At 39.5% G+C, this 27,828-nt stretch overlaps 1 protein-coding gene across 1 annotated transcript in view; it reads right to left on the minus strand.

Annotated features, from left to right (window-relative positions):
• The window catches only part of MTR (5-methyltetrahydrofolate-homocysteine methyltransferase), a 56,260-nt gene that overhangs the window by 19,452 nt on the left and 8,980 nt on the right, over window positions 1-27,828 (minus strand). Inside the window, exons 4-22 of the mRNA XM_068400126.1 lie at window positions 27,338-27,407; window positions 26,157-26,249; window positions 25,958-26,064; window positions 24,730-24,789; window positions 22,405-22,499; window positions 18,358-18,458; window positions 17,934-17,995; window positions 17,046-17,113; window positions 15,886-15,962; window positions 14,629-14,741; window positions 13,066-13,206; window positions 12,233-12,418; window positions 11,484-11,663; window positions 10,364-10,480; window positions 10,110-10,250; window positions 6,246-6,335; window positions 5,456-5,608; window positions 4,774-4,881; window positions 1,027-1,127 (exon numbers count right to left, since the gene is read on the minus strand). Coding sequence (XP_068256227.1) covers window positions 1,027-1,127; window positions 4,774-4,881; window positions 5,456-5,608; window positions 6,246-6,335; window positions 10,110-10,250; window positions 10,364-10,480; window positions 11,484-11,663; window positions 12,233-12,418; window positions 13,066-13,206; window positions 14,629-14,741; window positions 15,886-15,962; window positions 17,046-17,113; window positions 17,934-17,995; window positions 18,358-18,458; window positions 22,405-22,499; window positions 24,730-24,789; window positions 25,958-26,064; window positions 26,157-26,249; window positions 27,338-27,407 — 2,063 coding nt within the window. The remainder of the gene's footprint in view (window positions 1-1,026; window positions 1,128-4,773; window positions 4,882-5,455; window positions 5,609-6,245; window positions 6,336-10,109; window positions 10,251-10,363; window positions 10,481-11,483; window positions 11,664-12,232; window positions 12,419-13,065; window positions 13,207-14,628; window positions 14,742-15,885; window positions 15,963-17,045; window positions 17,114-17,933; window positions 17,996-18,357; window positions 18,459-22,404; window positions 22,500-24,729; window positions 24,790-25,957; window positions 26,065-26,156; window positions 26,250-27,337; window positions 27,408-27,828) is intronic.

Raw genomic sequence — 27,828 nt, forward strand, 5'->3', positions numbered from 1 at the left:
TTTTATTCCTACTAACCCTAGCCATTGCCAAGGTTTTTATTTTTTTCAAGTAAGCCACCCCAGCCTGCTAGCTTCATTCAGCCTCACTCATACTCATGGTGACAGAAAACACTATGGCTTCAGTTCAGTAAGTCTAAATAAAGCTCAAGAAAGTCTGAAACCAACCGACAGAATTTCAATATAATGAAACGTAATATACTGCATACACACAGCACTGGCTTCAACCCTTTGTGTTTTAAAATAAAGAGATCATTTTGGCTCTTTTAAGAGCAAATTACAGCCCCAAGTCAAAAACAAAACTAAAGGAATGAATGGTAAGACAGAGTTCCAAAGCAGATACAGCTTTGCGCAACATTTTACAGACACTTGACAAAGGGCTCTGATGGAAACATGACCATTCATTCCAACGCTTGCCAACCCTGCTGCACGTACACAGGCCTTTAAAGAGCTGACTTTTCTTCAAATTCTGTCTTTTGAAGATCAGAAACAGGATGAAATTCTCATCTCTTATTTAACAAAAACATACCCCAGCGAGTTTTTAAAACCTCATAGTTAACAAACAGCTTGAAAAACATACTAAAAGGTTAATTCGAGTCTTACAAGACTTCCTTTTCCCCAACACAACACACAACCCACATGCAGCCTTGCCTACTACAATTGTCGTATCTGATTTCTTCAGACATTATACTTGTATGTTTAAGACATTACACTTATTATATTTAACTGATATAAAACAATTACATAAATCGATGCTCTCAAATATATTTCAGTTGATGTTAAACTGTATTCACCTCAGATGCCAATTTATTAGGAAAAAAAGTATTATTAAAGGAGGAGGCTATACTCCCTCTTGCCTTCCCATTAGTAATAGCTGGTATGATCTGTGTTCCCAAACACAGCTTGGGGAACAGAGGACAGTTCCCAAGAAAAGCCCACCTCTGCTATCACTACAGCAGCAGCTAGCCTAATACATTAATTAGCTAGCCTTATAAAATTGTGTTCTCAGCTACCTGTTAGTCTCTTTACCTGAAGTTGTTGCAGCCCAGAACAACTCCCACAATGTTCTTGCCGATATCATGTACATCTCCTTTCACAGTTGCTAGTACTATTGTACCATGATAAGGATCCTGAAAGTTCAACAAATAACACAAGAGTTAAATTGCTCGGAAGCCTCAGTATTTTTTCACAGACCCTTCAACAGTGCAACCCTAATCCATGACTGAGACTCCTATTGTAGTACAAGCAATTGCAAAGCGTAGCAGAGACAATATAGTCAATATTAAAAACTATTTTAAAAGATGCAGGTAATAAAGACTTGCACAAGAATTATTCTTGCAAATTGCGTGCATGTTATTCAGAAATCTGTGTTTAAAAAAACAAAACAGCAGATAAAAAATTTCAGATCTGGATAGCGCAATAACTGAACTCCTAAGGTACCTCCGCTCCAAATATAAACCTCACCAATAAAGAGTTTAAATAGATTAAATATCTAGAACAAAAGGATATGAACACTCATAATTACACGCCTGCTTGTGCATCAAGAACCATCTTTCAACGCAATGCTGAGAAGAATGAGAGGAATTAGCAAAAGAAGAAGAGACTACTTTTTTATGCAACACGAATAGCAAGGGAGACATTTCGGTACATTGATCAGGCTACTTGAGACTACTCAAGCTGAACAAACAGGCTGGAAAAAGGATCTCCTTGAAGAAGGGAAGCTGTACTGGCACAAACTGGTCCTAGGCTAGATGGCATTCAGCTATGACAAAGGGGTCCTACCGGCAGGGCAACAGTGGAACTTCCTATAGCAATTCTCCACCAGGACACAGGCGCTTGCAATACAGTTTTAGTTGTATAATCAGTGTTGTCATTTGGAGCAGCTCCAGGCTATCACAGTGGCATGTCTGAACTGGCGCAGGATCAGATGCCAGTAACAGACTACTTAAATTCCACAGAATTTAAATAAAGTGGAAACCTGAGCATAGTCTATGTGAAACTACAAAATATTTTTCCGGCCAGCATCTCATCTCCTTTGCAGATGGCAGAACTGGAGGGTTAGATCCTTCTAAGAAGCATGTTGTATTTCTGGACAGTATCAAATAGCTCTCTACTTCACGAACCTACGTTGCCTTCTGTAGGTGCGATTTTCTGAGAGAAAAAAACCTTTATATATACGTGAGCGATACTAGCATTTCCCATGGTCCTAACACATTTGTTGAATAAAAATCCCTGGATCCTCACCAATGCTGTTGTTTACTAAAATCTATTATCTCCCCAGTGCTCCTGTTTTACAGAAGACTGGGGAACAGAGAAAGCAAAATGGAGGTCTGTAAGTCAGCCATCTCAGTACATCAATTAAAAAACCTGCAGCTGACAATATACTGCTGGAACGTAAGGGAAAACAGGCGAAGAGATTAATTAAGGACTGGGGGAAGAACAAAAAGTGCTGCCCACCATGTATCATACCCAATAACTACTGATGATCTAACTAGTGATTGATATCCAAGGAAAAAAAAAAATAGGATTTGCACATGAGAAGAAGGAAAAATCTGTGCTGGGCAGCAAACAACATGGGCCAGGGCAAACGCTATTTAAAATAAACCCTATGTAGGGCACACTGTGTTTTCAATTGTCTCAAGCAAGGAGGTCCTCAAATTCTGGGCACACATCCAGTGGGCTTCTTTTTTTTAATCTTTATAGAGATGCACAGCCACAGCTATTTATCCTCAAATGAAACTAACAACACTTTGCATTTCCTGGCAGTCTGTGACTAAAATTGTCCTGGAGGTTACAATAGCCTGGGTAACATCAGACAGATCAGCTACCAGAGTCTGCACATCATTTTCCTTCAAGTCAACATCTAACTTTGGAGACAGACACAGCTGTTTTTTCCTCTCTCACCAATTCTCCACACAGTGACAACATTTTTTTTTGAACAGGAAGGCACTACATCCCTTACCCAGCAGAAGGCAGAGGAAGCAGGAGGACAGAAGCCCTACTTTTTCCCTCCTGCTCTCCTCAGCCACACAGAATATCTCACAATCTCTTCAGAGTGCTTGCTAGATTTTTAAGAACCTCTCAGATGCCACTTCACTTTTTCAGCAAATTGCCAGAGGGTTCACAGTAGATCCTAACCCAGTGCTCATGGAAGCAATGGAGTAATGATTTTCACTGACTTCAAATAGCATCAGAACAAACCAGAAGGTGCCAAATACCGGCATTGTCATCTGAATTAAAAAAGAACAGCATGATCAGGAGAGAGATGACACATAGAAAGGTGACTCATGACAGCCAGAGAACAGATCTGCTCGAAATACTGGAGAGAAGACACCTTCTTCACATCCAGCAAGAGCATGGGAAAATAGACTAGGCATTCTCCTTCTTCCATTAAGATTAGTCAGGTTTGATTATCAGGTCATTTTTCTTTCTAAATTATTTGCTGTATTCATTACATTTATGCTGGACAATCCACAGTAGATCCACTGGAAATAGAAAGATACAGTGTAACAAGATTTCAAGGGAAGAATTAGGAACCATTCAAAACTCCACAGAAAGGAAACCGAAGGAAATACACAAATATCACAGTTTAGAGAAATTCTGCTACTCTTCCTTTTTTTGTGTGTGTTAAATACCAGATTCTGATAACAGCTATTGTCTCTGAGAACCCATGAAGACAAGGTAAGGTTCCACAGGACTAAAGAAAAATAAATGTACATCAAATCTAAATTTGACAGTCAAAGGCAAGAGAAGAAGAAAAATATTTAACAACCAAAACTGTAAGCACCTATGACATTATAAATATAGTAGAAAACAGCAGACATGAGTATTTAAAAAGGGGATTTTGTTCAATTCATCTGAACTCTCTTTTCTACTTAACAGAACCTTGCCACTATGGAGAAACAAGGGACACCCTATCTCTTCATTTTCCAATGCTCCTATCACATATTCCATTAACCAAATTTGGAAGACATCACTTAAAGTATATGCCCAGGTAGTTGCTAAAACTATTCCTAGGCATCACCAACTGTTGGCTGTGAAACAGGAAATGCTATAAAGGAAAAGCCCACAAGGATCTGAAAATCACTGGATATTTTCAATTACATATATATTACATTATACACAAAAACCAGCCTTCAGAAACTGGTGGAAGAGACAACTATATTCAGACTCTGTTTTCATAAACACTTGTCCCCTGCAACTTGGTCATGGCTACACATGCAATGAGCATACTTTTCCATCATAACAACAGGTCTTGAAGTCACAATCTATGAAGAAAAAGGATGGGAGAATTTGGTTTGTTTAGCTGGCAGAATGGTCAGGGCTAGCGGTAAGGGAAGAGTTGAATAAAGAGAAACATGTAATAGGCTTTGAACATGCAAAAGGGAGTTCCATAGTTCACTGAGGGGAGAAGTAGTAGAAGCAAATGGCAAAATTTGCCATAAAGTTAGAAGTACCATAAATAAATAACACTAGAATTAAATGCCCAGAAAAATACAAGAAATAAGTAACACTGGTATAAAGGGTCTACAAAGGCTTATGGCATCCTTCAGGAAACTTGTGACAACAGCTTAGGCACACACCAAGGAGAGTTCCACAAAATCTGCACTTTATGAATTTCAGACCTACTTCAAATTATGCCAAGATTATCAGTTTCCATATGATTGCATCAACTTTCCAGCATGAAAGCTGAATAAATGTCATTAGCAAAAAATAATTTCAATTTTTGTCATGGCATGCTAAGAAAGAGTTACAGCACAAAGGACTCTGTCTTGCCTCTTCCTCTGTGCTGCCTCGTTGGGCTCTCCTTTCCTCTCTTTCTTTTTCCATATAGGGAATAAGGTGGCCAACTGCTTTCTTCATAACTCGAGCAGACTTTATCACCTGCACAGATAAACAGAGGGGAGAGAAATAAACAACAAAGATCAGGTATAAGAATAGCCTCAGATTTCTCTTAGCTTTCTTTTATACCCACTCAAACAATAAACAAAACTTCATTTGCAAACCCAGACTCCAGCTTTGCAAAGCATTCTGTGGTAGCAGGCTGCTGGCCCTACCGGACTAAGGGTCTACACACGACACTTGCTTTCACAGTGCAACCTCTCAGACCGCTCACAACAGAATTGGAAGCTACGAACAGGCCCAGATTTGTAAGGTGCTAAAAACACAGCAATTTTTATTTGGATCTTTTTTCTCTGTTGCTCCTTTTCACAGGCCCAGACTTAAAACTGCATTTCAAAAAAAGCAAACACGGGAAGAAAGGAAACAAACATGTAAAACTACATAAAGAAAGTCAAGTTCAAAGTAAAGAAAAAACAGGGCTGCTTCTTAGCAGCACTTCAATTTTCACAATTTATGTGCTATATCTGAAAAAAAAGCCAGCATAGAATGTTTGGCTACAGTTTACAATGCTAGTTTTTGCAAAACAGAAAAATATATGAAATAATTTTCTCATTACCTGAGGTAGAAACATCTTTCCAGCACCAAAAAGATCACCAACGATTTTCATGCCATTCATCAAAGGCCCTTCAATTACATTTAGAGGTCTAGGATATTTTTCTTGATTTAATCTTGCTTCTTCTGTATCTGCAGTGACATACTTCTCAATGCCCTGGCAAAAAAAAATTGAAAAGCTTTTATCTTGCTAGAAATACAGCTTTTATTTAGTTGCCTTCTCCCCCAAAAAGTCACAATGAAAGTACAGATACTTTAGATACCGCTAGTCTTTAAGAATACCTCAAACGTGTATTTAAAATAGGTTTTCTTAGGCAACAAAATCCTGTATTTCCTAGGCATATAAAGTTCTTTAAAGCAAAAGTCCCCAGAACTAACAGGTTGGTTTGTTTTTCTTAACCATGTCATAAGAAAAAACAAACATTCAAAGATTGCTTCCTCAGCACAAGTGCCATTCAGTGCAGTACTGTTAAAAGACCAAAACGAAATCCCTAGAAAGTAAAAGCAGTATGTTAGAAAGTAAAAGCAGTATGTTACTACCAATACTACCAGAATAAAATATTAAGAGTCAAAGACTTCAGCTTGTGAGGTTTAAAGACAAATCACCACAATTTTCTCTGTTATTAAAGTTAATTAAATATATTATTCATTATTAATTATTAATTTTAATTCTTTAATTCTTTTAAAAGAATGGCAGTTGAAGAATTTTTAAAGCCAAAGGTGTCCCTTAACATCTGGGTTGAGATCATGTCTCTGAGACCTGATGGGCAGGATAGTTTTCTGCACAGATTCACCTTTATGAGAGCATATTCCAGCCTTTCCTCCACAGAGCTCTTCCGCCACTCATCGGTCTGTACAACTTTTCTTCCTCCTTGGGCATGATTCTGAAGAGGAAAGACATCCACAGGAGCTTGCAAGCATAAACAGTACAACTACGGACTCTACTTTTAGAAAAGTGAGGATAATTTCAAGAACTGACGCATAAAATAATTTTAGATTATTCAGAAGTTTTTTTATATACATGCAAATCATATTGCAAACACCTGTGATGTACCACAGACACTTAGGGGGTCTACATCCCAAAGAGTATAGACCTCAATGAAGATGTAAACAAAACAAAGTAAAAAAAAAAAAAAAAAAAAAAAGTACAAGTAAAAGCAAAAAAAAAAAAAAAAAAAAAAAAAAAAAAAAGAAAAAAAGAAAAAAGAGGGAGCAGTTTAATAATTTTCATGCTCTTAAAAATGATGAAATGACTAATCCTAAGGGTTTTACTTCTGGGAACATAATTTAAATTGATTCCTGGCCCACACACTACACTTAATTTTAAAATTCTAATTGATTTGGCACTAATTCAGTTTCTGCTGGAATAGATTATGTTATTCCATATCACAGATGCGTTTTCAATTATGCGGCCTACAGAACTACTGTTTCTCATGCACACAGTCCGTCCCAAACCCTCACATAGTCCCTTTGCCTCACACTCCCCTTTCCTATGAATGCAAAGACCAAAAGGGCTTCACAATGCAAGAAAGCTCATAAGCACCCACCCCAGGAAGGCTCGTGGAAGACCATGCTATCCATTACTTCAACCACCACACATCAGGCAAGTCATTTCTTTTCCCCCCTCGGTTATTCCACATAATCTGACATGTTTCGGTCCTTACAAACCTCCTATACTTTTGAGCGCTCATCAGCAAGTTTTTAAAGATAGAGCCACAGGAAAAGTCATGGAAACAAGATCTCGCTCATGAGAAGAGCAACCAGAACAAGTTTTCATACATGTTTATACGAATGTTAGCTAACTTCACAGCTTCTCATTGCCAAACTTTATTCCACTTATAGGTCTAGTTTCTACAAAGGGAATGAAAGAAGGAGGAAAATGTTGCCCAGAGAGGTTATAGAGTCTCCATCCTTAGTTATATTAAAAACCCAACTGGACACAGCCCTGAGCAACCTGCTCTTGCTGACCCTGCTCTGAGCACAGGGGTTGTACTTAATGATCTCCAGAGGTCCCTTCCCACCTCAGCCCTTCTGTGATTCAACGAAAAGGTACAAAGCACTCCTCCACCTCTGGCCAGACACTTTAGCAAGGGAACCATTCCAAGCTAAAAATAACCCATGAAGCTGTAGGGTGGGGAAGCAAGCACTACATGCAGACCTTTAAAAACAGGATGATTGCACTGCATGCTGAGGATGAAAAAGCCTGCCTTTGGAAGCACAACTCCCATTGCCATAAATGGGACAAAGTTTCAGTTTGAGAATGTTGGCAACTATACACTTTATAGAAAATGTTTTTTTAATCTCAAACTTCAAATGAAAACTGGTCTCCTAAATCTACAAGGATTAAGTTCCTCATTTTTCCCCAGAGGCCTAGTATTCAAACGACTAGCAAGGTACATTACTATTACCTGAAGGAACTAGGAGGAAACTTCACTGGCGCTCTATTAGAGGTGCGATACTTGAAAAGGGACTGCACATTCTATGTTCTGTGTGCAGAATAAACTGCAGTAATTGGAAATAAAAAGAACAAATGCACTTACTGACTAACAAATACACTTTTGTGTTAAAAAAAAAACCCTTTAGACAAAAGAACTTAGAGCCATTCAATTCCACTATATCAGAGGAAGGTCTGAATAAATATTTTGAAATATGCCTCAAACTCCAAAGCCTTACGTAAGAATCCTTCTCATTGGTTGTAAGTGACTATCCATTTGGACTCTCACATTTGTCCAGAGCCAAGATGAAATCCAAATCAGGATGCTTACCTCCAGTGAAAACCTGAAAGTTGTAATATTTTATGTTAAATTTTAATAGAGCTTTTAAACATGTTTTGAATCAAGAGTGTCTCTCTTTTCTACAACTGGGGGCTGTTTTACTCACACAATAAAACTACCACCATGAATAAGGGCAGAGATTCCAACCATGGCTTCCCATACTTCTAGACCTAGAAGGAGTTGTCATCCACTTCCATTTCTACTTTTCATGCTCCATTTAAATTCACATTCTGCCTTCTGCAGAAACACTGCTTAAGCAATCCCTTTCTAATTCCCCTTCTTTTTTTTTTTCTTCCTCTTTATGAAACCCTGAATACCCTAATGGTAAAACTCTGCTTACAGACAAGATCACTCCCAGGCGAACTGCTTAGACACTAGGAGTACCATCTAAAGTAGCCTAAGCACAAGGGATAGGGAGAGTCTTCCTGTACTGGTTTTTAACATGTTGCCATTGTTCCTAAAAAGCACACATCACCACTGGGTAAACTACAAACCAAATGAAGCTGTGCACAGAACTAATACCTTCAGGAGCTACAAAACGGGCATGTATGCCGGTTTCGGCTGGGACAGACTTAATTTTCTTCATAGTAGCTACTATGGGGCTATGGTTTGGATTTGGGCTGAAAACAGCATTGATAATACAGGGATGTTTTTGTTACTGCTAAGCAGTGCTGACACAGAGTCAAGGCCTTTTCTGCCTCTCATACCACTCCACTGGTGAGTAGGCTGGGGGTGCACAAGAAGTTAGAAGGGGACACAGCTGGGACAGCTGACCCCGACTGACCAAAGGGATATTCCACACCATATGGCGTCATGCTCAGCATATAAAGCTGGGGCAGAAGGAAGAAGGGGGGGACGTTCAGAGTGAAGGTGTTTGTCTTCCCAAGTAACCGTGATGCGTGATGGAGCCCTGCTGTCCTGGAGATGGCTGAACACCTGCCTGCTGATGGGAAGCAGTGAATGAATTCCTTGTTTTGCTTTGCTTGTGTGCACAACTTTTGCTTTACCTGTTAAACTGTCTCAACCCACAAGTTTTCTCACTCTTACTCTTCCAATTCTCTCCCCCATCCCACCAGGGGGAGTGAGCAAGCAGCTGTGTGGGGCTTAGTTGCTGGCTGAGGTTAAATCATGACAGCATGCAAACTTTGTGCGCTTAAATCTAAGAGCCACCTAACCCAGAGAGATTTTTGCTGTTATGTTCTGTTCAGAACAGGATTTCACCAGTCGTCTTATGGCTGATAATCTGGAAACTTTCAGGTGTGTAATCTTTGTCTTTTACCACCACCATCATTACAGCACCTCAAAAACACTAAATAGCTGATTCTCACTCTTGATGTGAGTCACACGAACTGGAAGTCCATGGCACAGTCAGGAACTGCAAACAACTACTTCACCTTTTACATATACTCCAAGCAAACCACTACCACCAGAGAGACAGGTTTACTATGTCTCCCACAGTGCGCTTGTCAATTCAGCTCCAGCACCAAGATTTGCTTCAGTTGTGGGTTGGCCTTTTCCGGTTCTTGTTTGGGTTTTGTCTGCTTGTGAGGGTTTTTTTGGTTTGGGGGGGGCAGGGAGGAGGAGTTCAGTTGGGATGTTTTGCTTCTTATTGTTATTGGGTGGGGTTTTTTTTAAAAAAGAACGCCTGTGCAGCTTGGTCTCCTGAAGCATATGAAGAACTCTGGTGCAGGATATTTCAAGGCACCTATGAAATTTTATTCTACATTAATAACTGAACCACTTATAGTATCATTAGTAACTTCTAACACCCACTGTTAGATTGACATATCCAGTTTATAGGCTGTTCTACCTATGGTGAGCAGGGAGGTGTTAAAAGCCCAGGTGCTAAGCTAACTACTATTCAAGCTTAAAATTGGAAGTTACCTGAGCATAATGTAAAAGTTTCTCTGTCGCATCAGGATCTTTGTTCCAGATCAGATTCTCACACAGCTGTAGCAATTCCTTGTGGATATCATCATACACTGGCAGACTCCCAGCATTCACAATTCCCATGTCCATGCCATACTGAAAAAAAACCATAAAGAACAACATACAAAACATCCCCCAGCCAGGGCTGTCAGACATAGCACTGCACAGCTGCCAAGTGCAAACATATGGAAGGCAAAAGCACATCATACCTTAATTGCGTGGTAAAGGAACACCCCATGCATTGCTTCTCGAATGGCATCCATTCCTCGAAAGGAGAAAGACAGATTGGAAAGACCTCCACTAATCCTGGCTCCTGGTAGTGTTTCCTATAGGAATTACACATAGCTTTTTAGAAAAGTGATTTCCAAGAAGGAAACGTAAGCAAAGCATTCAGTCCATAAAACAGCTGGCCCCTGAGCTGAGGTGCATTGGCTGTGTACCCTTTCTCTCTTCCCTGTTCCAGATCCTTCTAAGGTACTCAAATTCATAAAAAGCAATTCAAATCTCTGTAGAAAAAGATACAAGGAAAGATCCAGCCTAGGCATGTGTAAGCAACTACCATGGTTTCCATAGTCATAGGTGCTATTCTAAACCTATCAGTCCTCCCCACAGCAGCATTCCAGATTTTCCCCATGCAGACCTACTTATGGCTCTTCCATCCCCCAACTCCTCTGGAAATGGGAGCAGCCGACCTGCCTGCTTTCATGTCTCAGGAGCAGGCTGTAGCTGAGCAGTGAACCTCAAGGGTGCACCCTCCCTTCCAGAAGCCTTGTTGTGACAAAATAGCCTGTGGGGTGTTCAAGCCCCAGACTGCTACTGACAGAGCACCTCTAGACCAATCAAGGTGCCTTGTGAAACACAACAGTGTGGCTGCCTTGGCTGTATTCAGTGATTCTCTTCACTGCTGTACTTCCTTACACACATTTTGGCTAAATAAAATGTCAGGTTGTTGCACAAATCTCTTCCATAGTAGTGGAAATTTTATTAATTTAAAAAGACAGCTTTCATGTACCTTCAAAGAGGTCCTTTTAGCCAGAACATGAATGTGATTGTTACCTCATTTAGTTAACATAGTATATCTACAGTAGATATAATGGATTTAAATATATTTATAGAACTATTTGAAGTTCTTCTACTGGAAATAGAGCAATACCGGTGAACGGTTGCACTTCAGAGGCATAGTCCCCCCCTTGCTAATTTAAAATGTGTATCATTTTGCAGCAGTGTTTTGTTGTTGTTTGGGGATGCGGGTGTTTTTGTTTTGTGGTGGTTTGGGTTTTTAAGTAACCTCAGCAAAATACTTCAAGTTCAAATAAGCTTACAACTCACTTTTATGGTTTTAGTAGCATTGATAAAATTCATGGCATACAGGTTATGTTCTTCCATTCCAGTTCCTATGGTCAAAATATTAGGGTCGAATATTATATCATTTGGATTGAAGTGCACTTCTTCCACAAGGAGGTGGTAAGCTCTGGAACAGATTGCAATCTTGGTTTCTGTTTCTGTTGCCTAGAGGAGAAAATGAATTCTGACATGAAACTTACAGACAACATAAAAAATAAACCCCTCAGAAATCATTTATGGTTCCAGTGATTCAAGACTGAGAATCTGGATATCATGAATATTAGAAAAGGATTATATATAAGAATTTTGTATTAAAAATATCACCACACCTGTACCTGGAGTTTTGACTCAACTCATTAAAAACAATTTTGTTCCCCAACATTTCATCATCCTATGCAAAGTTTAATATGTATTTTTTGACATAACTAAATCAATTCATAAAGATTCCACTCTCACGTAAAACTCAGCTTCTGAACTAAAAAAATATTCTACGAAGGAAGGAAGAGTTCAGCATGGCTGAATAGCAAGAGACACACTCTCGTGCTAGCAGAGCTACACTTAGAGCAGTACTTAATTCCTCGAATGTGAGCACCATAAGAAATGTTTACATATCAGGCTCAAAACTATTGCTAAGACTATACAGACATCTTTGAGTCACCTGTGTCAATGAAACAAAGCAACTTTGTCTCGCACAAGAGTAAGAAAGCCTTGTGCTCCTTTAAAGCGACACTCACCTGCCCTATTTCATCAAAAGCCATGACAACCACAGCTGCTCCATACAACTTAATTTTCCTTGCTTTCTCCAAAAAATCTTCCTCACCTTCCTTCAGACTGATGCTGTTTACAATGCATTTCCCTTGGCAACATTTCAAACCTGCTTCAATCACTGAAAAATTTGAGGAGTCAATGCATAACGGCACCTGTAAATAACAGAGGAGTAAGCCAGGAGAACACATGCAAGTTATGAATTAAGAGTTCCACATGCTCTTTGCCCATTTGGACATAAAAAAGCACACAACAGCAATCAGCACTTACGAATAAGTTTACAGATGGTATCTGTAGATTCACTTTGCTTTAAATACAAAACTCAGAGCAAATTTAACTCAAGAGCTTCTATGGCAACTCCATCACATATCATATAGAGACCCCTACTTCTCCTTGTATTGTCTTATGTTTCTGAATTAGTAATTTTTAGAGAATGCATTTTGCAGAAGTATCTTTTAAAATCATCCTGTAGACATAGCAATTTTAAGTTTTGTGGAAAGCAACACTGTTACGCACTGCCAATATATAGATTATGGCTCGTAACTGCTGCAAAACAAACCTGCATTCAGCTTTTCTAACCAGTGAAAAGGACTGGAATATATTTAGCTGAAATCAGATATAGAATGTTAAAAGCTGTTTCCCCCAAAGGCCTTCCCTATTACAGTACCTTTTCGTCTTGGGGGACAGCTACATCTGCTTATTAAACTGGTTACTAAATAAATCAATATCAAAATTTTCTGAAAGGCAATTTCCAACTCAATAAAGTATCCTTTATTGTGCTTTGAAGTGACTCAGTTACAACCTTTGCAATATCAGGTTCTGAAGAAATCAAGTTACAAAATCTGGTCATTGCAGCAAGGCCATCCAGCATCCCATCATCCATATTGATGTCAAGAACCTGGGCCCCCATCTCAACTTGCAATTTGGCTACACTCAGGGCTTCCTAATGAAGAAAGTAAAAAAGCAAAACAACAATCAGTAGAAAAAAGCCTAGTCATTCTCAGGATAACATTTCACTTCTCCAAAATAAGCATGCAGCCAAAAATTTAAAAATTTATAAGACAGTCCATAAAAGAATAAGCAAATGGTCTGTGATGTACAACAACATACAAAAGTTGTTAGTAGGGCACAACTGATAACTAATTTGTTCACAAAAACATGACACCAGAGACCTAATGTGCTGGCAGTGCCAGTGATTTTAGACCATTGGTCATATGCTTAATTGAATGATTTAAGATTTGCATGGCAACAAGGAGTTCTGACTGCACAAGATTACAGGAAAACAGTCTCTGTGATGGTATGAAATAAGGGTCTCGCATCACAAGCTCTGCTGTTTTATAACACAGAGTACTTAATTTTTGCAGGTTGTTCGGCATTTTTCCCAGCTGCAGAATAATCACCAAGGGCTAGGAAGGAAATATTAAAAGTTTTCCCTCCAGCCCACATAATTATCTGAACACCTATGTCTGTTTGCTTTCTCTTTTTTGTCACTCTGCAGACTGAGACAAAGAAGAAAAAAGGTTTTTAGTTGCTCACAGTCCCTAACAACCTGCGTGTAAAGCTCTCTTTATTTAATAGGTCTAACCTGCTTTGTAACTTCTAAGAGCTTAAGAATCAGACTTCCTAAAAAAAAAAAAAAAAAAAGGCTTTAATTTTGATTGCATCAACTAGAAGAGCAGAGCACACTCTGGGGCAGAGTCTCAGCTCTCAAGAAATGTCACTTTACTATTTGTTTGAATGTTACAGTAACAATTTACACGAGTAAGAATGAGCACTCCAGCCTTTTCATTTCTGTCCCCTAGCTGTTTCAAGAAAGCAATTACCTTCTAAGCAACTTCATCTGCAGCAATTCTCATGTGGCATGCTGGAGCCAGTGATCAAAGTACATAAAGATTAGACATAAACATAATGCTGACCAGGATTGGAGAAGGGAGGGAAAGAGAGCGAGGGTTGCACAGTGGCACAATCCATCCCAAGTCAGATGTACGCCACATGTTGGAAGGAGGAATTACACCCCCTTTCCTTCCTCCCTCCTCTGTAAATCCACCCCTAAATATAGCACAGACCAAGACATTTTCTAAACCATCATCAGCTGTGTAACTTAATTCAAAATGGAAAGTCATGTTTCCTGTCACACTTGTCAAAAAAAAAAAAAAAAAGCGTTGTAAAACCTTTCTTACAAATTTATTAGGAGCTGGTAAGCACAGAAAGGACGGTGAGAAAGTAAATTCTTCTTGTTTTCCTGCTCTTGCAACTGGAGTAGAATAGTGCTTTGTGCCAGCAAAACAAACAACTAATAACACAGTGCAATGGAGCAATGAAAAATCAGAGCATTAGCTATAAAGATTATTGTTAAAATGTATACTTCATAGTTGCCTGCCATGATGAGCTTAGCAAACTTCCGTGATCCTGCAACATTGCAGCGTTCGCCAATATTAACAAAGTTGGTATATGGCCCAATCCTGAATGGCTCCAGACCTTAAAAAGATATTTTTGAACATATTTGTAAAAACAGAAAAGAAAAAACTGTAAGAAAGACAAAAGCCCTTTTCTAAACTGTGAAATAGTGGTGTCTCTCTCCAAGAATAGCGATTTCTCATCACATCATGATGTGCACAAATCTAATGAGTAACTAGCAAAGAAATGTAATGAAACAACTTCCAACACATATGCCAAAGGTTTCTACCCTTCCTCAATGACAGTCAATAATTTACCAGACCCACAAAAAATAACAGCCAGTTTGTTCAATATACAATGACATAAGCTACAACTCTTTGGGCATCTACGTGTATGCACATACACACCTTCTCTCAACTTCCAACTATGTTATCTCATGACTCCACCACTACCAGAGAAGGAGCCCACTGAACTGACTGACAAACATGGTCAGCTCTTAACCACATACTCACATGCAGAGGAACAAGCCAAGTGGGACCCTTGGGTAGCAGGCAACTCAGAGGCAAACAAACCTTACAACAGCACGGAATAAGCTAACACATGAAACCACAGGCCAACCATGATTTATTTAATTTATGCTGAACTGATTTGACTTTGAGCTTAAAATACCAGCCCAAAAAGAAGGTACTGTTTTACTTGGATACATGTCCCAAAGGCTTAAAAGAAGGCCTGGCTGAGGAACATACAGATCCAGACTTTGCTAAAACAAAAGACATTCTAGACATGGATGTATTGCTGGAAGACTGTCCCAGCATGACTAGATCAACATATGAGGCAACACAGGGCAGCTGTCTCACAGCAGGTGAACAAGGATGTCATCCCAGCTCTGCCATCAACAGCAGTCAGATTACTTGATCTCTCTCTGCTTAACCCTCTCCTGTTGCAAAGTGAGGATAAAGATACTCACTCCCCATTATAAAGTATCTTAGACTTAGAGAGTAAAATATGCTGGCTTGGTTATATTATACAAGACTGTAATAAAATGTTCCATTAAGCCTTTGGCCAAAGTAGTAAGATTTAGATCTGGTTACACATCCATAAGCTTGCTGGATTCAGGTAGAATAAGAAATTCATAGCGCCTTTCTGATCAGCAGAAAACAGCAAATAAATTTATAAAGGAAGGCTGCATGAGTTATAAAGCTCAAACTGTTACACTCCATTTTACCTGACAACAGCATGTATCCTTGAGAGGGAGAAGGTGGAACGCGAGGCTTACAGAATTTCACAGCTTCGGCAATTTTCCTGAGTTACAGAAAGAGGAAAGTAAAGAGCAAAGTTTTCTATTAAAATTAAACCACTCCAGACAAGACTCAAACAGAATATACTAGACATATACCTACAGCTCCAATTTAGCCCTATAGCAGACAAGGCTAATTAGCTTCTTTCACTTTGTGTGGCCAAAGGTAAAAATATACTCCCAGAAAATCCTATCGTAGCTATTTGCACGGAATGTACAAAGTTGAAGATTTATCAAATACAGAATGTGAGATACTATGCCAATGGGATACTTGATGGATATCAGAACCAGTCCTCAACCACACTGACTCTTACCATATTCATGATTTGCTGGGCTGAGCAATTGCTGATCACAGCAAAAAAAAAAAAAAAACACAAGAGACAAATACTGTTCTGTGCTGAGACGTTGTTTCTCAGATGCCAGAATGCATTCATGGTGTTCACGTTCACTTTCTCTTCACTCCAGTCAGGAGCAACGCACGGTGTCCTCTACATGTTCACATTCCACCTCTTCCCCGTTTCTATCAGGGTAAAAATGAATCACAATGGCCCCTTCTCTTCCAAGCCCAGGTGAAAAAGGGAGGTTTTCCCACTGACCTACTTCCAGTGAGAAAGATATGAAATGCTCCTTCTGACTGTCTAGGACTAGCACCAGTATACAACGTTCCCAGATCTCCTGTTCAGACATTTGCCCCCCACACCCACACACTCTCCTTCCTTCTGCCATCAAAGGAAATCTTAAGTTTCACCTTGTTGCTAAAAGGGCCAGAAAGAAAGAATGTATGGCGTGAGGGAACAGAGATGGGAAGTCTATTCTATCCAACAGTAAAGAGGGAGAAGTAATTCTGAAACAATTTCAGATGACAAATCAGGAGAGGAATAATCCTTGTTTGAATCATGCCTCTACTCATTCTTCATGATACACGTGGCTATGAAAGCCAGGTTATTTCTACTCCGTACATTGCCGCTATTGGCATTCAAGTGATCCATCTTTTCAGCAAACTGTAAGACAAACCATGGAATATTGCTCCACAGAAGCAGCACTTAATCTACTTCCCAGTGCACCTGAAGTTGTAGCTCATGAGGTACCTGATATGTGCTGGGGTAGTACCACAGCAACCTCCAACTATGTTGACCAAACCATCCAAAGCAAAATTCTGTAAAAGGGAAGGAAAAAGAATTTTGTTTCAAGTTAATAAAGGTATCTTTTATATATATATATTTTAGATATATATTTTTATATATCTTTTCTCCATATGTTAAGAAATTCAGGGGATCGCAAGAAAAAAAAATAAATTAAAAAACATCAGTACTATTTCTTCCTTTTAGGATTTGTTTGAGATCTGGATTCCCAAGGCTAACCAGCAATTTCAATACCTAATTTTAGGAAACTACATTTGAAACTGGCCTATTTTATACTGTAGCCCCAGGTGAAAACTTGGATGAGTATCAAAGACTAGTCATACTGTATTATAAAAGGGAATTAACATGCAGCAGATACTGTGTTCTCGCTGACACACTGCAGCTCCAGCCACACAGTTCTGTCCTGCACAGATGAAGTGGCACGTGGAAGGACACCCTGCACTGCAACACCACCACCATCAGTGGTTTCTATACACGCAACTCTCAAATTCTGCCAATTCATAAAAACCGCTCAGCTTTTTCAACAGTTCCCAAATGTAAAAGTAAGAACACAGGAGTGCAAATTAGTAACATCCACAGATCAAGCTGCAGGAAAGCTACTTAGTGTAGGACATGAAAGTAATTAAGGTTTTCCTAAGTAGTTTTTCCTAACCTTGTATCCCAAAAGCACTATCATTCAGCAAATTGCCTAATAAACAATCCAAATGACATACAGAGTCATCTGAGGAAAAAACACACACCACAGTACTGTAACAAATACACATAAAATACAAGCAAAGAATTTTTGTCTACTAGTACGTCAGATATGACACATTCACAAGAAAAATTTCATACCTTTATATGCTTGGCAGTCACTTCTGGAGTTTCATCATAACCACCAAAAGTATTGGGAAGACCTTGAAACATAATTTTTCTAGTATTACAATTTGTTTGAAGCCCACAAGAACAGAACTAAATTCCATAAAAGACACATTTAAAGTAGCAACACTTGTATAAGGACTAAAATGGCTCATCAACCTTGCAATCATTACTCAATAGATTATTAATCATGCAAGACAACATTCTGGGTTCACTGTCACAGAACAAGCAACAGTTACTTTCAGCTATTTAAAATTTAAAATATTATTAATCTCTTTTCAATTGTAAAAACAATCACCGTTTCAGGCTAATTCAACTCTGTTTGTTATTGCTAATGAGATGGAATGGTTTAGTTACATTTCATCCACCTGTAAGCATAGCAACATGCGCACCAACACACCTGCGTTGGGGTAACAGATGATGTAGGCTGTTGTACATTTTCCAATTGTTTCAATGAATGGTCGCATTTCAACTGCCCCTAAAGCACAATTTAAGCCGATACTGGAAAATAAATTTTCAAAAAATTATTTTAAGGTAAAAAACACCTTTTACACACAAAACAGATGTGCTGGCAGCTGCTAACTCCCACAACCATCTACAACAAAACCAACCTGATCTCCAGTTTCTTTAACCATCATCAATACAGCAAGACTGTGCAAAGGAGAACCCTCGAGTGGAAGAAAAGCGCAAAGGGGGAGGGGACTGGACTGAACTAGGCACAGTAAGTCAGGATTTCATTTCAAAATCCAGGAGGAAAGTGGCAGCATTTTGACAGCAACCGCAGCAACATGACAGCTCTGTATTTTCTAGGTGAGAGAGAGAACAAGTGGAATGAGAATGACAGACTGGAAAGGAGCCTTGTGCTACAGGAAGAAGTATGAAAAAGGTTGAAAGAGTAAGACCTGCTTCAAGCTGCTAACTCATAATTTTCTTTTAAAATTATACATAACTTCTGTCAGCCTTGGAAGAAACCAAGTGCCTTCCCCAAGAAGCCTCATGGCAGCACTAAGCTTGGGCAACTGAACGTGCTACATCTTAGTAACCTAGACAGCACTACAGCACAAGTATTTTTGCATGAATAAGCTTCTCAGACAATTTTACCAGTATATGAGGTACAATCATGTTTTCTTTCATTCAGTGACAGATACATAAATGTGACTTGCACTCAAAATGTCTACATCGATATTAAAAATCAAAATTTCTCTTTCAGGAAGTATACAAAAGATCTTTTATATATGTTTCCTGATCTCTCTGCAGCATTCTAGAAACCACCTTAAGAGCACTGCAAAACTTGAAAGGTGCTCACAGGGCTGGTCTAAGAGGAAGATGTAAAAAAGTTTTCTCCTTTCCTGGAATAATGGTCTCAGAGAGGATGCAAACTAAATAACTGAAACAGGAAAGGATAACAGCCACACCTCCCAGGTAACTGAGCCACAGAGGCTGCCTCAGAGGTAGCTAAGTTAATAAAGTACATGTATGCCCACTTAAGTTTCCCAGAGGTCAAAAGCAATAAAGCCCTGCACAGAACCAGGAGCACAAAATGGTTTTTGACTTGTCTCCTGTTTCCAAGGAGTAGGCAGGGGCTTGGTAACTGCACAGGTAGTAGCAGTAAATACTTTAGTTCGACTCACTTGTTGGACAGAATGACAAATCCTTGAGATCCGAGGGGCTCACAGCAACATCCGAAAGTGGGGCCTTGAATATCACGCAGTCACATACCCAGACCAACCAGTACAGAAACCCCTTCTTCCAATAGCTTAGGTTTGGGTTTTTTTGTTTTTTTTAGTTTTGGGGTTTTTTTGGGAGGGGGGCATATATGTTTGTTCTTTTCAAACAGCTAGTTCTACCTTCGAAGTGCTTTTTCTAATGCATTTCATATGGGCCATTCTATTTAAACAGGAAAACGTTAAAAGAACCCTTTTATTCTCATTTCCCTGTTCAGTGTTTATACACATTTAAATCCTTCATACAGATTCCCTGGATACGAATACGCAATTACAGCAATGAGGTTCTGGAATTTATTTCAAAGCGGGGGCTTATCCCTCAGGATTTTCAAAGCAAAGCAAGGTAAGAGTTGTTAACAAAACTGGCCTTATCAAACGCAGATGCATGCAAGGTATTTACCGCTGTTAAGCCATTCAATTTACAAGCTTCCAGCTCACACTCCCCACCCCCCTCTTTTTAAGCTCTCTCCTGTATTAGGCAGCTTCATCTTTCCCTTCCACATTTAATATCCATCTGTCTCTGGTTCTGAGTACAAACTCACCGGTCACTCTCTTCACCTCACCTTACCACAGAGATACTGTAAAAGCAACCAGCATACTCACCAAACAAGCACTTCTCAATGTTCTCACTTGACTTACTAGGTACTGGCCCTCCAGACTGCCTGAATGATTACCCACTACACGGGTTGCTGACAAATATATCTACGAGCACGACACCACCCAAGTGTTACCTGTTTCAAAACTGCCAAGTCAAACAAAGCACAGACACACACATTCATTCAGAAAAAAAAAAAGCGGCTTCCATGGCCAGTATCATCTCCCCACAGCACTCAAGAGCATCATGAAAGAAAACATTTGAGAAAAGAAAACCGTTAACCATGCTGTAAAAGCCAGCAGCCTTGAACCAGACTGTTGGTATGCTATCACTGCTACCCTAGTGTAATAGCCATTACACCCTCATCTTAAACATCACATTCCTCCCTTGCTCATTTCTTCACAGCAGTCATGCATCACCTCCTGTGAAAGCTAAGGCTGCAGAGCGCCCCTGGGTCCAGAACAAACACCACATGAGGGCCCTAAACTCAGCGTACGTCTTCTTAACACAGTAGAAACAATCACAGAAGCCGAAACAACACAAAGGGAACTCCTGCCACATCTGAGCACCTTTCATAGCAAGCAGCTTGCCACACATCTTTCAGCACTTACTAAGCACAGTTCACACATTTTTCACCTACTATCTATATCAACCAAACATAAAACACACACTTTTTAGGGGAGCTCCAAACCAAACTGACTTAAGGACAACACATCACCCTAAACAGGACATACAAAACCCAAATGGAAACATGTGAACACGTATAACATGATCCCTAGGACACTACTACTACTACTAAGCTTTTTCACAACCCTAAAGCCACTCTGTACCCATCTGGCAAGAGAAACAACATTAAATGCAATCTGCTCCCACAACTAAAACCCTTCTGCCACAGTGCTGTATAGTGTAGCCTTCGCATAAATGGGAAACAAGCCCTAAGCATTCAGACCCACAAGATAGCTTTTATGAAATACGGTTTAATAAATGCTTGATTTCTGCTCCAGTGCCCTTCTCTCCCCTTCAGAGGCAAGAGAGTTACGAGTAAGATTATCTGAGACAGACTCATGCCAAATATGGATCACTAGGCTGTGACGCTGAGAGGAGTCAACTACCACCCTGTTCCAAGAGGCTCCATATGTTACTTCTGGAACACCGTCTGGTCTGGGAAAGGGGAGCCTCAAGGGCAGTCAGTAAAGCTGTGAAGGCAGGCTTCTGCTTTTGTATCACTGAGATGACAGATTGCACGTTTTAGCTGGAATTTTGTTGTAAAAACAAACAATGGCTCATCACAATGTGCACGGCATGCACAGCTAACAGTGAATTAAACGTTTTAAAGTTAGAACATTCTAGGGGAAAAAAAAAATCATTTCCGGTGTAAGTTTTTGTGTGAAGAACCAACCTGAGAGAAGAAACAGTAAAGAGGAGGCAAAGAGGAGGTAGAATAGGGCACAGAAACACAGAAGAGTAAGGGAAACAGAGAACAGTATTTAAATTAACATGCAAAACTTTGCAGAATAACCCAAATCTGCTATGTTATGCATTTTCACACATCTTAATCTCATACTTATTTCAACATTTCCACCTGAATAGAAAAGAATGCAAGTAAATGGAGGCATCAGGAGCTCTCAAAATAACAACGCACGTCCTTGAGAAAAACACTGAGGGAATATATACATTTTTGTAAGTTCAGTAAAAAGAACACCGGAATGAAATCTTCTGGTTTGCTCTTTCAAGCCACCCTGAAACATTCTGAGCTGGCACTGCTTCCCTCTAAGAAAGAGATGTAAGCCCTGCCCATACCAGGAATTAGCTCCTTGCACAATCTGAGACAGCAGGAGATGGCAAACTACAGTTTCAGATTTTTTTTTTAATGCTTTGACCTAATTGTGATTTCAGCTTCTGTTGCAAACACAAAACCCCTGATAATTTAGAGCAATGTTTTAAAAATTCAGCTTTCTTTGGGAACACAATTTCTGGTCAGGGAACGATAGCAGAACACGTTAACGATACGTGTGATTAAATATGATCACAGTTAGTATAGCTTCCATTTAGCTGCAAGCAATGGGTTAAAATAGAAAAGAATCACAATCTACAGATAAATTCCTAAGAGAAAGACACATTTCCTCACCAAAGTGGCTTACTGTGGGAAACACTAATGACAAATGCCTCTCCTGTCTGGCCTGAGAGGGTACGTCCACTCTTATCCACAATGGTTCCAGAAACCTAAATGTCAATTGAACACAGAGAAAGGAGAAGAATTAAATTAATAATAAAAACAAGAATTTCAATGGCTGAACTGCTAAAAGTCAAAGCAGACGGACTTGTGCTCCACTCAAAGCGATGAGGCACAACTCAAACAGAAAAATTAAACCCTTTTCTGCCTATAAATGTTTAAATATTTTAGCTAGGGGAAAGGCAAACCTTTGACCACTCTTCTTATTCTCTCTCTCTCTCCCCGCCCCCACCCCGCCACCTCGGGGGGAGGGGGAAAAAAAAAAAAGGTGGGGGGGTGGGAGGGAAGGAGAGAGAAAACTACCATGAACCACTCAGCAGCTAGGTAGCATTAGTACCATGGTATCATTCTGATGATGGCCTCTGAACCAATCTGCAGCAGCTACCTGTTTAGGCAGCTACCAGCAGTCACAGCTCCTCTCCTATCCTGCCTCCTCCTTTATGTTATTTCAGGTCTCAGGACTGCTATTAGGTTGTGTGGTGGTGGTTGGGGCAGTGGGGGGCTGGCCTTAAAAACAAGTTACTCATTTTGCCACAAGTGAACATCAGATGCTGCAACTTCACAGTGGAGAAAGAAGTCTTAACCTGTATAATCGTACCTCTTAAGTGCTATACAGAGAGATGTGCAAATAATAAATAATGTCTTGACCCCAACTAACAACTACAAAGTTGAGAAATCAGGACGTTTGAACAAGCCTATCTACCTTCCCAAACCTACCAATCTTTTTTTCAGAAGTTGGAATGAGTTTAGAAGGCTCCATGCAAAGGTAAATCCATTATTTACTCCAAACCATGCTTTAATATTGATGCTACTTTCCTTCAAACTACTCAAGTCAAGGGAGGTGACCAGTGGAATCCTAGAGAGAGCTGAGCTAAGGGTTGTACTTCTCAACATAACTGAACTGGAAAGGGAGCAGAGAATGAGGCAACCAAGCTCACTGACCACTCTGTTCAACACAATGAAGACAAAAAGTCAACTCTACATAATCAGAGAACTCCCAGTGCTAACTGACTTGAATGATAAAAACGTGGAAACTCATTGCTGATAAAGTACTAAGTTGTGAACACAGGAAAAATTATACATAACAGCTCCAAACTAGTCTTACTGCTCGAGAAATTAATCTGAGTTACAAAGGAAAGTTTTATGAATGCAATTTCAAAGCTCATTAGCAGTAAAGTAAAACATCAGGAACTACAAAGAAAGAAATGGACAAGGCAGAGAACATCACCAGGCTATCATATGGTGATGTCTGCACTTTGACTGCTGCATCCTATTCTAATTCCTCTCTGACTCAAGGAAGTGGAAAACAAAAAGGTGACAAGAACAATGAATGACTGGTTTGGAGCAGCTAAATAGACAAGGGCTCTTCAGGATGAAAAAAGATGACTAAAGGAGGTTCTCACACAAGAATATAAATGCCATGCAGGCTACGCAGCAAAGGCAACATGGAACAGCTGCTCTATCACTTTCAAGAGGCACATGGCGAGACACAAAAGAAGTTATCAGGTAGAATGTCCCAAAGTAAGCACTTTCAAACCAGTGCATTCACAAGCTGCAGAAGTTACTGATAGATTATTTTCTGGATGCCTGGGTCCCACACAGGTTTGAACGTAGGTTCAGGGAAGGAGTAAACATATTCAACAAAAGGGTATGAACAGATACAAACTGCAGATCAGAAAGCCTAGGCTGCAAACTGCAGAAAACTGGAAGAATACATCAGAACTTTCAGAACAAGATCATTCTTTCTCTATATTCGTTCCTACGCATTCATGACTGCCTGCTGTCAGAAAAAGACATGTCAGGGAAAGAATATGGAGTCAGACAGACCTTTTCTGACTCAAATGGCCACTCATATTCTACTTGAAAATATGGCAGAATTTGCTTAATTTCATCCTTGAATCACTGTTTCTTATTACCCTTAAGACAGCAAGCCTGAACAAAAATCATGATCAGACCTTTTCCTGTAGAAATACACAGAACGAATACACACTGTAATGAAGTCATTCCTTAGCCTTCAGGTTGATAAGCTGGACAGAGCTACCCAAGGCTGATTTAATAAAGCTCTTTGCCTAAGAGCTTTTCCTTTCACAATCATGTGAAAAAAGTACGTTTCCAAGACACTTATTTCGTTCATTTCAAAATGCTTTAATCAACTGCCATCTCAGCTAGTTCACAAATCAAGCTTAAGTATATATAAAATATTAAATAATATATACTTACAAATATGGGTCGGGGAGCATACTCTTCCTTGAACAATGTCTGGAGTGCAAAAATAGCTGCCTATAGAAGAATAAGTTGCAAAATATTAATGGACTTTTCAAGAGTTCTTCAGTTTGTTAGTTTTTTTGTTTGTGTGGGTTTGCTTTTTTCTTTTTTTTTAATTTTTTTTATGGCTATTTATGCAACTTGCTACCTCATATTGCCTGCAAGAACTTACTATACTCAAGAGGTTTTACCCTTATCCCTAACATCTTACGAGTTTTCCAAAACACATTTTGGTAACAACTAGAAAGGAAGTACCATGGGTAACCAAATAAGACCAAGACTATTCTGAAAACCAAAGCACACCAGCATGTACTTCTCCTTCACATCTGCAGCACAACCCCTACCCCAAACACGGTTGTATGTAGTATACTCAGTACACATTCACTGCCCTTGAATGTTTAGGCATGCGGTTTGCAAAGGATTATAACCACCACAAATTTTAACAGTAAGGACTGCAGTGACCCCTTGGAAGGTCCTGAAAATTTCCTGCCTCCTTAGGGTAAGAAAGTTGCATGTGAATATAGCCAAACCTCCACAATGACTGGTCAAATCTGCAAAGGACAAGTCATGCCACCGCACAGGTTAATCAGCCTGTGGCAAAAGCCTAAAGAAATGCTGTGTGCATATCCAGCCAGACTTTTGCATGTAAAATTACAAGACAGTTTTAAGTGCCCTAACAACTCCACCACTTGCATTGAGCAATTATTACATAAAGAAGGTGTCAAAATCACATGAATTGTGGCATATTTCAACATTTTATTCCTCCTATTTTACCCTCCTAATCCTCTACTCCCAACTTTTCTTTTTAAAACTGATGGCAGTGTCAGAGTTCCTAAAAAAACCACATTTTAACAGGACTGTCTCATGAGCCTTCCCAACATCAAATGCATTTGGAGATGTTCTGCAATACTGCAGAGCTTCTGGGACTAAAAGGACAGCCGGCACAGACAGCCAGAAAGATACTAATGGCACATACTAAAAGGCAAAGGAAAAACTCTGGAAAAGGCTGTTTTATCATTAAAAACCATCTCCTTACATTCTACCTGTGTGCTATCAACTGAAGAGTCTTTTCATGTATTTAATAAGCAGTAGCTGACAGCTCTTACAAGTACCATGTTGAATTTCCTTAAGTAGTACACCAAATACTTATATTACTGAGTATTCTTTTTTCCAGGAGTCTCACCTTGGCATTGGCTGTATCAAATATGGTTTCCACTAACAAGATATCAACTCCTCCATCCAAAAGTCCTTTGGCTTGTTCCTTATAAGCTTCAACCAGTTCATCAAAAGCTGTAAAACAGGAACGATGTTAATGTCATCTGGAGGTATCTCCTTCAAGACCATCACCTAAGTTACATAACTTGATAGTTACAGATACTTACTTATGTTCCTGTAATCTGGTCTCTCCACAGATGGTGACACAGAGAGTGTCCTGTTTGTTGGACCCATGGCTCCAGCAACATACCTCCTAATTCCTAAACCAAGACACAGCAAAAAAACCCACCACAAAACAATTTACCTCTGGTTTTACAATGACAGCCATGTCAATGTAAAAAACCTCCAAGGACACCAAGACATGCATGCCATTCAACGATGAAGAACAATGAAACAGGAAACTCCTGTCTCAAATCAAGAGTTTGAGCAGCACAAGATTACCCAACACAGCTGACTTTTTTGTTTTAATCCTATCCAACAAGATGTTCAGTGTATACACATGAGACAGAAGAACATGTATAAAAAGGCAATTGGCTCAGTCATTTGTCTCTGACACAGGAAGCTTCATTCAATTACTTTAAATGCAGAGCATAGAACTGTCGTTTTTCCACTAGAAAACCTGATTTGAATATTCTGGCATGTGTTCATAAAAAAAAAACCACCTTATTTTTTCAAAGCATATTCCAAATCTTACATTTTTACTGCATACTATGAATCACATCAGTAAGGTGTTATCTGGACAGCAGCAGCAGCACTGTTAGCTTGAAATACAGTTTGATGCCAGAAGAAAAGAAGAAATTACTTGTGTTTGACAGACAGCATTGTCTACAGCAGCGTAAATGAGCTATGCCCCTCTCACATAAAGCCTGAAGGTAAAAGACGCACATTTACAGATGATGGTCACATACTAAGCACATACCAGTAGTTGCTGAGTAAAGTCAAACCACAAGACTTACAATAGGAGGAAGTGGCAATCCATGTTTACCTACAATCAGCTATCCTAATTCTGTAGTACAAAGACTTGTGCCATACAAACCTAAGTACCTCATAACAGTTCCTGCTGAATGTTTTCTCTGAAACACATCTGGAAGATGTGTATCGCCTGCAGTCTAAAACAGGCAGGCACAGGACAGCCATCCTGCAGAACACACTAAGGATCAGATCCTGCAAACATGCTGAAGTTAGTGTGATATGAATAGAGATGTGAAATTGCTACTGTGCCTAAAATGAAGTGTGCATGTCTGCATGTAAACCCATCAAGCTACCCTCTAGTTAGCAACATTTCAAAGCTCGTAGCAAGACAGTCAAAACCACAAATGAATAAGAAATCAAAATAAATATTGCTTACCTGTCTGAGCAGTTACATCATCTGCTGCTTTTCTGGCCACCTGTGCAGAAACTCTGTTTAACCGATATGCCTAGAACAATTACAGAAAATTACCAAGTAGCCTTTAGTTCAGTACAGCATAACACATCCTCACAGAAACACAATACTTCCATTCAGTTGCTTGCAGTACACTCTGAAGGCTCCCTAAGCCATAGAAATAAACATAAGCACTATTACAAAACTTGAAGAGGAACAGCTCCATACATCTCAGCAACAGTTACACGGCAGGTCTAACCCCACGTACGCCCCAGCCTACAGCTGCTCATGATAAAACTTCATTCTGTAAGGTACTAATTAAATCCTACTGAAGACAACACAAGCTGAAGAACAGGACTTTGAGGACAAAATTAACATACTTTTAAATTAATTTTTTATTCAAGTAGCATATTTCCAAGTATTTTCTTTCACATATTTCTCAAATTCTCAAAACAACACATAACACAGAATAGGTA

Source organism: Nyctibius grandis, chromosome 1 (genome assembly GCF_013368605.1).
Source record: "Nyctibius grandis isolate bNycGra1 chromosome 1, bNycGra1.pri, whole genome shotgun sequence".
In the NCBI taxonomy this organism is placed as follows: Eukaryota; Metazoa; Chordata; class Aves; order Nyctibiiformes; family Nyctibiidae; genus Nyctibius; species Nyctibius grandis.